Source organism: Helianthus annuus, chromosome 13 (assembly GCF_002127325.2).
Source record: "Helianthus annuus cultivar XRQ/B chromosome 13, HanXRQr2.0-SUNRISE, whole genome shotgun sequence".
NCBI lineage: Eukaryota > Viridiplantae > Streptophyta > Magnoliopsida > Asterales > Asteraceae > Helianthus > Helianthus annuus.
This window is the reverse complement of record NC_035445.2, coordinates 74,504,849-74,516,063: the sequence shown is the minus strand read 5'-3', so window position 1 is coordinate 74,516,063 and position 11,215 is coordinate 74,504,849. Positions and strand designations below refer to the sequence as shown.

The 11,215-nt window shown below is 37.4% G+C and overlaps 1 protein-coding gene and 1 long non-coding RNA gene across 2 annotated transcripts; one reads left to right on the top strand and one right to left on the bottom strand.

The window, feature by feature from the left end:
* Positions 1-378: 378 nt before the first annotated feature.
* Positions 379-4,441, bottom strand: LOC110898188 (protein SMAX1-LIKE 3). Its single transcript, XM_022144946.2, has 3 exons — positions 2,920-4,441; positions 2,365-2,566; positions 379-1,555 (listed from the first exon to the last, which is right to left on the bottom strand). Exons 1-3 carry the CDS (start codon positions 4,101-4,103, stop codon positions 491-493), a joined length of 2,451 nt encoding a protein of 816 aa, XP_022000638.1. The 5' UTR covers positions 4,104-4,441; the 3' UTR covers positions 379-490.
* Positions 1,688-2,078, top strand: LOC110898189. The gene is made up of 2 exons (XR_002569257.2): positions 1,688-1,749; positions 1,868-2,078. It is a non-coding gene; the product is annotated as an uncharacterized LOC110898189 (long non-coding RNA).
* Positions 4,442-11,215: the final 6,774 nt, after the last annotated feature.

The window sequence follows — 11,215 nt, the reverse complement described above, 5'->3', positions numbered from 1 at the left end:
TTGTGACGTTAAAAAGTTGTCGCAATAACTGCTGAAGTTTATCAAACCATATTATGGTTAAACTAAAGACCTAATTATTATTGTTTTACTTTTAAACTACTTTTTAAAATCATACTTTATATCTCTTTGTGGTAAATTATAAACAAATAATTTGTGTGGAGCCCGACTTGATCTTATATGCACATGTTGATCGCCATGTGTTTCTCTTTATGCACAAGTTCCATGAAAGTTTATAGCCTTTTTTTGTAAAATGCAATGTGTTCTTCCTAAAATGAATTTTATTAAGCATCATTATCATGTTTATCTAAAAAACTAGTTAGAGGTATCAATTGTTATTTACCTGTGTCCACCCTTTATGGAGGAAGACAAAGATATATGTTAGACCAAATGCAAATAGATACATATGAGTCACAATAGGATGAAACATGACAAAACTTGAATCTTGAACTTTGAGACAATTAGGAAGGATATTAAGTTCAAGATTCAAGATTTATAGTGACAAATCTTGAATGCTGAAATTGATACATTTGTCTACAGATTCAAGTAACCCTATATCATCCATGAACATGGAATGTTCCTCATCACCTTCATCAAAGGAAATATTCAAATCTAAAGATACACTGGGGCTTTCTTCTTCTTGTACCTTCTTCACTAATGGAGAACATGTTCTTGATCTCGAGCTAAAGCTTTCGCAATTCAACACGATTATCGCATCACAAAAACCAACTTCTTCGCCATTCGAGTGTGTTAGTTTCCCTTTCTCTATAGCTCGTTTGATCCCCTTTTGAGAGCAATAATCTACTTGGTCTACATCCTCAACAAAGAAAACTCTATGAGGATTCACATACACTGCTTCAGCTAACCTTTCAAGATAACTACAACTTTGTTCATCTCTCAACCTCTTATTTCGCACTTCATCTGTTGATTCCCCTCTTGGAGATGTTGAGAACTTGCTTAAAGCAATTGTAGTGAAACTCGAATACGATCCAAAAACAATCTTAGCTAATTCCTTAGCAATCTTCTCTTTTAACCATGAGTTACTTCCTTGGAAGAGAAACCAGGTTTCTTCTTTCGGTTTATCGTCCTTTTGCTTTTCTTTTCTTCTCATCATTCTTGATCTACATTTTAATATCGTACCCACGATATCAGGAACAATATCCTTTTGCCATGGAACCTTATCTTCTAATGCATTGCATAGAACTTTCAAGTTCTTCCCATTGAACTCCCGAAACTTTTGCATGTATTCAATCTCCACAAGATCACTTGAAGAAGCTGAATTTGGGGTGGAATCAGGGTTTGATGGAAACCTTTGTCTGGGCTCTCCTTCATCATGAAGATTATATGGTTCTAAGGTTTTCTCTAGGGATGTAGAACCCAAAATTCGTCCATCGTTTGAGTTTCTATTGGAATCAGGGTTTTCTTGATTGTAGGAAAAGCAAGAAGCTTGTGAAGGTGGTGAAACAGAAGAGAAACATAAGCTTCTTTCATTGTTTATGTGAACTGAAGTGCAGATTGAGTTCAGTTTCTTGCACAAATCTTTTGCTAAACCACATTCCTGAATTTAGTAGATATGAATAATATTAGATTATATACTACCATTATCCAAGTAAAAAAAATGTATAGTATCATGTAACTTTAAAGTGTAAAAAGTAGAGATAATAGTTATGGGATAGAGGAAAGGTTCATCTCACCCTCCCCGGACACCCCATAGTCACAGAATTCGCCCAAAATAGCACGAATTTCGAATTGGTACGTTTCGTATGGTACGGAATTCGTATACGGACCAATTCGCTATCAATTCGCGAATTTAAGGTTTGATTCGTCGTTTCAATTCGTTAATTTGGATCGTTCCAATTCTTGTTTCCAGAGCTGTTCGTAACTTGGCAATCCTGGTTCTGGTGCTGCAATATCAGCAGGAAAGAAGGAGAATAGCGGTTGTACGTAGGGTTTCAACTTTAGGTTTAAATAAGTTTAGAAATTTTTAACATTTAACCCCTCTATCTTTTACTACTTTACATTTAGTATGTAAAGCTTTAAATTTTTACATATAAAGTGTATAACTAGTTGTTTTATTTTAACATTTAACCCCCTCTATCTTCACTAGTTTACATTTGGTCTTCAAACTTATAAGTTTGTACACAAAAAATATAAAATGAACATTATAAATGGTACACCGTACCGGAATAGCGTACCGGATCGTACCGAAATGAACATACCCCCGTCCGTACCGAATTCGTGCCATCTAGCGAATCGCGAACCCGAACCGCGTACCCGAACCGGAGCGAACCACGAATTAGGTGACTATGGGACACCCTGTCTACTTTATGAGTGGAATTTTACTGGGTAATATGTTCGTTGGTTTACCTGATTTTGATTATTGACTATTGCTTTCTTATCAGACAGCCATGCCGGGAAGCTTGAGGATTTTGGGCTTTTAGCTTTACTCTCCAAATCTACCGAGTAATCGACACAACTTGTAACATGCTTCTCCTCTCCACTTTCGCACATCATTTGACTAACCCCATTTGCACCCATAATCTGGCTTCCACACTCACTTTGGATATCACTGCAAGAACTAAAAATGGTCATATGATGAAGGCTAAATTATTGGAGACATGGTATATGCGTATACTTTAATCTAGGGGTCAGAAAGTCATTTTTATTTTGTATAGAACTAAGATCAATGTCACTTTACAAATGATATGATAAGAGAGAAAAGCATAAAGGAAAAAAAGAAAGTTGATACCTAAATGAACTTCATAGGAATACTTATTCAAAGCATAGAAAAAAAAGCATGAGAAATGATTAAAGGGATTGATAAATTGCATAAATTTTCTTGAACTACGAAATAAAGTTCAAAAAAGAAAGTTCATATATTGCTTCAATGACTCGTTAACACGACATGACAACGAGCTATACCTTTGTGGAACAAGACTCAAGCTCAAGCTTCCAGCGGGTATCGTAAGAGGATGAAGCTTCCAAGTGACTTCTAATGAAGGGTTTCCACTTCTACACTTCATGAATGTTTGAAAAGATGATATTGCCATTACCCTAAGCTTCACGCTAATCTCGTCGCTTATATCGCAAACTAATCGTCCCAACTCGAAAATCAAGTGTTCAATCGGACAATAGTATCCCCTTCCATGGCTCAATGAATTCATCCTAAACTCAGTAATCCACTTAAGATCCCCTAAGTAAAGAACAACCCCCCTTTGCACAAACCCTTTAACTAGACTCCTTAATTCTCCAAGTCTTTTTTCTACATCTCCTCTAGATAGTTGGCCAAAAGAGAATAGAGGAAGACTTATAAACTTAACACCTTTTAAAGCTTCAGGAACTTCTCTTTTATTAACCTTCTCCATCACTTTTCCTACAACTCCTTCAATGGTAGCAACACTCTCACCTACAACCACAAGACTTCGCGATCGCTTCTCGTTTAAAAGATGTTCGATTACACACACCACATCCTCATTCATCACCTTAACTTGATCATTATGAAGTCTATTTGCAGTACTATTTTCTTTTGTGCACCCTTTTGAAACAATAGGAGGATGTGTCTGATGAGATGACAAAGCTAAAGAAACAAGTTGTTCTATATTCTTTTTCACTTGTGTACTCGAAAATCCGGCTTCTCGCATCACTCTACTAACACTTGGATCATCTAGAATAGATATTATAAGCTGTTCAAGCTCAATCTTTACAGCGAGCAACGGTTGCTGCTGGTTTTCAATCGATCCACGCCGCTGGTGAGCTTGTGCGCGCTTGAAAGCCGCAACTAGAGCGTTTGAAATAGAGGGGTGTTGTGATGAGTGATTAGGGTTTAGCATAGGGCTAGATGAGGATGTTGGTAGACGATTTAAGGCGACATTAAAGCAAAGCTCGAGAGCTTTACACTGAAGAGGGTGCGAGTTTGATTGCGACTGGACGCAGGCGGTTCGAAGGAGGCCGGTGGCGGAGGAGAGCATGGTGTTAGCAACATGAAGAGGGGTCACCTGAGCATGACCACGGCGGTGTGCTAGTGTGACAGATTGTTTTATAATGCTTGCTGCATCTGAACTTAAAGCTTGTTGGATAGTGAAACCACCAGCTCTCATGGTTAACATAAAGATTTAACTTCAGGATCAAATATATTGAAACTTTGAAACTTGATTACTGAAATGGTGAAGGAGAGAGAGGAGGGGTGGGGGTGGGGTAAGATTTAGAGGGCCAAAGTGGATTTTGTAGTGGAAAGCAGAATGCATGTGCTGACAAGCAGGAAGAATTCATCAGTCCCAAAGGCAACTCAGCTTTGAAAACAATCAAGAACAATATTTGTACGATTTCCTTGAAGCTGAGTACTCTTTTGAGTCTTTATAATCTACTCATAATACATAAAGAAAACAAATTTTATCTGAAAATATCATTTTGTTCCAAAGGAAATTGTGATCCAAACTTATCTCAAATTAATATTGTACGTATGAGCTCGAGATAGATATTCCAGTTTAGTTGTGAAACATGAAGATATGTATGATTAACTTTTTTTAATTAAATAACTTACTTAATGCTTTATAATCATATCTTAATATTTCCTTTTCCATCATAATCATATCCTGTTAATTAATTTTTATATACTCGCGTTATTTGTATTATTGGAAAACAAAATCACAGCTGTATGATTATATTTTATAGTTTTATATCTACGTGTTATACTTTCAGATAAATTAACATAATTAATATATTTAAATATACATAAAGCTTAAAACATTTTACACATTAAATAGTTGTAAATGATAAAAGTGGGAAGATTATTACAATGCGATCAGTGAACATGAATTTCTTTTTGAAAACATGGCATGTCACGTCCATTAGATAAGACTCAAAAATATATTTTACAAAATATATACATATATAGAAAGATAAAAACTTTATATATTAGTTATAAAAACATATTCCTTGAAAAACCAGCTAGTTCGTTGTGATCCTGTTCATCTGTCCCTAAACGACCACCTAACCCTCGTTTTTGGCTTAATCAGTTCAACATACCAGCTAGTCTAGTTCTCAAACCTAATTGTGTTCACTTTTATATTTCCTACAACAAAAATAGTCAGAAAACTCCAACGTACCTATACCGGTAATTTATAATCACGAAAAGTGTCATCACTAAATATTTTTTAGCAAAAATAAATAATTGCAACACATATTTTGATAAAGATATATAATTTTGGCATACCCATACATTAATGGCACATACTATGATCACCATATGAATTAGATGTAACGGCACATTAATGGCATAGTTTGTGAATAAACAGAATTAGCCAAACAACCTAATGTTGAGGATAAACATGTTCCCCATCAAGTGTTAGTGATGCTCTGGTTAAAAAAAAAGGGTGAAGGTCCTGTGATTGAAAATAGGATTCTAGTTGTGGAACCAAGGACAAGAGGATGTTATAATAGAGACTTTGTGCTTGTAAACACCCCACCATATATTCTCTTACACAATAAATGATAGATCTCCCATAATCTTTTTCAAACATCTTTCATTTATTCTTAAATCTTTTGATTTTTTTTTATTACAAATAGCACATTTATAATAAATCTTATCCATGTCAATATAAAAAAAAATAAGCATGTTGGATTTACAACAATAAGCATCAAGATATATACAACGTTTTCGGAAATTGAGAATTTGAAGATTAAACTTTTTAAAGGTTCTTTTTTGAAGTAATATATAGCATCTTGCTCTCCATTTTGAGAATTTACCTTCCACTATCTTTAGCTCTTTCACTACTACAAAATAGGCCTTTTGTGACCGCGTTTTCGGTCGTAAAACGGTGGCAATTGCCCTTTTGCTATTTTTTTGCCACAAAAAACTCGGTAGTAAAAGCACACGTGGCAATTGCCCTATTGCCACCTATTTGCTACCATTCTACTTTTTGCGACCAGTTTTGGTACCGCTAATTTGTCACCGTTTTGCTACCGTTTTTGTCACCTTTTGCCACCGTTTTGTCACTTTTTGCCGCCATTTTGTTATCGTTATTATATAAAAATGTAACCATATATACATGTTGCCATTCCATTAAAATGTAACCACACATCCAATGTTCCTCATGATAAACAGCCAAACCAAAACATCAAATAACACAAAAACATCCGACGTAAACAACTATACATCCAATGTTCTTACATGACACACTACACCAAATGTATCCAGTAATTACTAATGTAAGCCCCAAAATTTCCACAAATTCTGATAGCTGGAGCAGCGAGTATATCCTAAATCTGAGTATGGTCCCGATCAATCAATTATCTTCGACCCAACTTTCCCATCACCGATAGACCTGGAGACGATCACATGGCGTTTTAAGAATATGATTATGTAGTGATTTTATTAAATTCTATATAAATTAATTAAGTAATATATATAATTACCAAAGAGGGCTGCATACATTCGACTACTTTATAAAGAGCTGACCACCTCTTCTAACCGTCTATTGTTGCCTTCTCTGCCTTGTCTCTTTCTACACCAAATGCTAAGTCACGCAAATATTCATGTTTGAACCCCTGTTTTCTCGCCTTCATTCACCACTTCTTTAGTATCACTATGGAAAAGCATAGTAAAAATTACTATAAGCCAGATATAAATATATTACCGATGGCGATTTTGAAACATTTACACATGAATGGTTCGTTTTGTGTCATCTAATATCTATACGAAGCGTAATAAGGTAGAATTTTTACACATGAATGGTTCACCTTCCCAACAAAAAACAAACATGTGTGAATAAAAACACTTTATTATAGTTAGTCGTTTGCCTAAAATGTCAAACGTCTACACATCACAACATAACAAATTGTGACAGCTTTAGTGTCTAAGGCATTGGCTTGAATAACAACCCTCCTAAAATACTTATAACACCCCTATACGCCCTAAAATACACCCCGTATACGAAAAACGGCCCCGAAATACCTTAAATTTAACAAAAATCAAATAAAATCATGTTTATTGGGCCCTTGCGGGCCGCAGCAGCTGGCCACCTGCCCGCACCCCCTGCCGCTACGTGTCGTGACATGTGTCGAAGCTACCCCTTGAGTCAGCCAAGCTAGGGCCTACCCTAGAGGCTCTCTTGGGGCGCGACAGAGTGAACGAACAGCCCTATAAATGGAGGCCATCGGCTTCACTTCCAATTCGTTCAAATCTTCGATCTCTCTCAATTTCTCTAATAGCTAAAGTAATTTTTGGGCATAATACCCACTAAAATAGCGAAGCTCTGCCTCGTTGTAAGTATTATAACCCCCGGTTACGTATTAGATACACTGCCTGATTGATCTAGTGCTCCGTAACGCATGTCAAGGCCTTGTCTGACTCAGTCGTTGGAGTTCTGTCTTGGGGAGGGTATAACTAATGTAAAATGGGTTATTATACTAACACGTGTGCATTGTTTAAATTAATAGATTATAACCAGGAAGTCACAAGTAAATACCTAAATTAATAATGTGAGTAATCCTCTTTTTGTGAAACCTTTTTGTAAACTGTTTTTACAAAACCTCAATTGTTTTTACATTATAATTAACAGTGATTGAGTATTTGTAATTCTACAATTATCGTCGGTATGTGTTGGTGCACTTTGTGTCTGTACTTTGTCTATATTTTGTAATGTATAAAACGATGTCTTTTGTCGGTTGTGTTTACGTCTTTTGTATGTTGTTTATGTGTTGTAATATGTGTTTGACCAAGTCAACCATCCTCCTGGTTTGACTTGGCCAAACATCAACACTTAGTGTTTTAAGTTCAACACTTAGTGTTTGAAAGATGTCATGCTTCGAAGGATGTCATCGAAGGTTGAATAGTATCCTTCGATGACCTAGATGTCCTCGAAAGATTATGGTTCGATGGATATTGATGGACCTCGAAGGATATACTATCCTTCGAGGTATGTTGAGATCCTTCGAAGTCTTTCGAAGATACTTCTGGTCGATAGATGATCCTTCGACCAGAACATTTATCCTTCGTGCATGTCAGTCTAGTATGGGTATATATATACCCATGAGGGTTTCACTTTACAATAAGTTCTACAAGTTCTGTGTAAGGTTGTTCAAGGTGTAGAGAGCTTTTGTGTGTGAAACCCAGGTCTGTAATAGAGAGCATTTCAGTTTGGTCAAGGTCTGTAACCGTGTCCACTGAAATACAAGAGAAAACTTTGATATCTTGTGTGTCTATCTTTCTCTTTGTAATCTTTGCTTTCATCTAAACTCCGGTTGCACTCTAGCTTGGATTCCGCACTTGCTAGAGTGTTGAACATAACAAGGAATAGGTTAAACCTCAACCTCCGAGGGACCTACAAGTGGTATCAGAGCCGTGGCTCTTTTCCTTGTTAAACCGGGTTTGTGCAAGACCTTGGTTTGTGTTTGGACAAAAGTTTTCTTGGTTTAACTCCCGTTTTTAGTGTGTTTCTTGACTTTCTAGCCTTAAAAACGTGTTTTAAACTAACCGGGTGTTGTGTGGGAAGGATTGGGTAACTTAAAATTTTGTCTTGAAAGGTTTGCTATTTTCCGGCAAATATTCCGGTCATATTCCGGTTGCTAGGTGTGGATAAGAAGCTTCCCTTTTTGGCAAAATTTTCAAAGTTGGTGAAAGTTGGTGAAAAGTTTGTGCAGAACATCCTTTCTGCCGAAAGGTGGTTCACCAACCACATCAACCTGTCACTTTTCAGTCAACCTTGTGTCAGTGTGTCAGAGTGTGTTCGAAAGATATCTTTCGAGCTCGACAGATCATCTTTCGATTCAGGAGATTCGAAAGATAACTATCCTTCGAACAATCCTTCGAAGTCAGTGTGCCATCTTTCGAGTCAAGGAATCTTCTCGAAAGATCCATCATTCGAGTTACTGTTTGTCTTCGAAAGATAAGGATCCTTCGAGTAGGGGAATCTTTCGAAGTTGTTGTTCGAAAACTCAACAGTAGTCTTTCGAATACTGTTGATCTTTCGAACAGTGTTATCTTTCGGGCCATCTTTCGAGTCTTATCTGTTTGAATTTAACAGTTTGTGATTTCAGGTCTTTCGATCCTTATCCTTCGGCTGTTGTCATTTTTCAAGTTTTAATATAGTTTGTGAAAATCAATTTTCTAAATTTATTTTCACCTAATATATTAATTATAAAATGGGAACAAATGGTCAATGGGATCCTTCTGCGTGGACTACGACAACTTTGACTCCACAGTCATCATCTACGCAATCATCAACCACGCAATCTGCGCCAGAGTTCAACAAAACTGCATGGATGCAGGCTATTGCCCCAACTCAAGCTGCAATGATAACTGCAAATCAATGGGCATTGGTCACTAATCAAAGCAACAGCATTCAAGCAATGATGCAGAACGATAGTGAAACTGGTACAAGCACGAAACCGCCAAAGCTTAATCACATCAATGATTGGGGATGGTGGAAAGAAAGGTTGAGAACTTATGTTCAGGGGCAAGGTCAAGACTTATGGATGTGTTTCTTCACTTCATTTGAAAATGAGTTGGAAGTTGCAGGATCAAATCCAGAAACTTACAGCACACTGTCTGATGAAGATAAGAAGAAGTTTGAATTGGAAAAGAAAGCATTTATGATTCTCACGCAGGCTCTTCACAGAGATATATACCACCAATTCGTCTACTGTACGACTACCAAAAGTTTGTGGGATATGCTCACGTTAAGGTGTGAAGGAAATGCTCAATCAAGAAAGATCAAGCAGGAGTTGCTAAAGAAAGAGTTTGAAGGTTTTACCTGCATGGAGAATGAAGGTCTATCAGAATTGTCTACAAGATATCACCATCTGTTGAGTGAAATGTTTGCCTTCAAAGTCTCTGCCACTCCACAAGATATGGTGAGGAGATTTGCTGATGCCTTACCAGCAAAGTGGAGCAGTTATCTTGAGATTCTCAAGGAAAACGGTGTTCTGGATACAGTTACCATTTATGAGCTAATCCAGAAATTGGAAAACAAAGATGTTGAAGAAAAGCTCAAGGCGAAAAGAACAACCACTCCTCAGAATCCCGAGATGTATTTTGGGATTGCAGGTGGTATTACTGGAGAAAAGCCAGCTTCTCAGCATGCTAAGCTTCAAACAGCGTTCATCTCCAACACCGGACCTCCAACAGCAAATCAATTTGATCCTTCAGCATACACAATGATGTATTCAAGACCAGATTCTTCATCTCAACAACAACAACAGCAGACAGCTCAACAATTCACTCCACCGCCTTTCCTGGATCCTAACAGAGCTCAACAGCAACAACCACAACAGCAGGGATTTTATGGAAGTTCTTCAAGCTTTCAAGCTACTTCCAATCCGAACACTGTCAGATTGGATACTTCCAATTTTTCAAAAGTCAGTGTTGAGATAGCCAAGGAACATATGGAGATGTTGAACACCTTGGTTAGCGCCTACTGTGGGTTGGTTGCGGGTCAGATTGGAAATATCAACCTAACCAACGAAGATTATCAGCAGGTTGATAAAGAAGAGTTTGAGATGATGGATATAAAGTGGGCTCTTGCTAGTGCTATCCGTAGAGCTAAAGAGTTTATGGAAAGAACGGGGAGAACCAGCTTGGAAAGCAATAACAACACCAAGTATGGTTTTGATAAAAATGCTGTCACCTGCTTCAACTGTGGTGAAAAGGGTCATTTCAAACGGGAATGTCAGAAGCCACCCAAGCAAGGCAATCAGAATCCTTTCAGGAATCAAAGACAGCCTCAGCAACAACAGAACAATTCTGACAGACAATTAGTTCCCGTGGGAGGAAATACTTCTGGATCCTCAAACTCTAATCCCCACAGAGGATTAGTTGTTCAAGCTGATGAGATTTGTAACTGGAGTGTTCAGCTTGGAGAAGGAGGTAATGGAGGTAATGGTGGCACAGCTTGTTATGCCAAAGTAGTTGAAAAGGTTGAAGAACCCGTGTCTGCTGGTGAATCTTCTGAAGATGAAGATAGCTCGGGTTACAGTGGAAGTGTTGATGGTGAATCACTTGATACTGGTGATATATCAAGTGAGGCTTTAGATCTGGAGGTTGATGAATTATTGGCTGATGCTGAAGCTTTATGCAAGAGAAAGTCTATTCTGTGCCAGAAAGCTGCTGGAACTTCTGAGAAGCTTTCTCAATTTTTCTCTGAAGACGGATCTTTCTCTTTTCTTACAGCCTTCATGGCTCATGTTGAAGGACAAACTTCACAGGTATGTGATTCTAAAC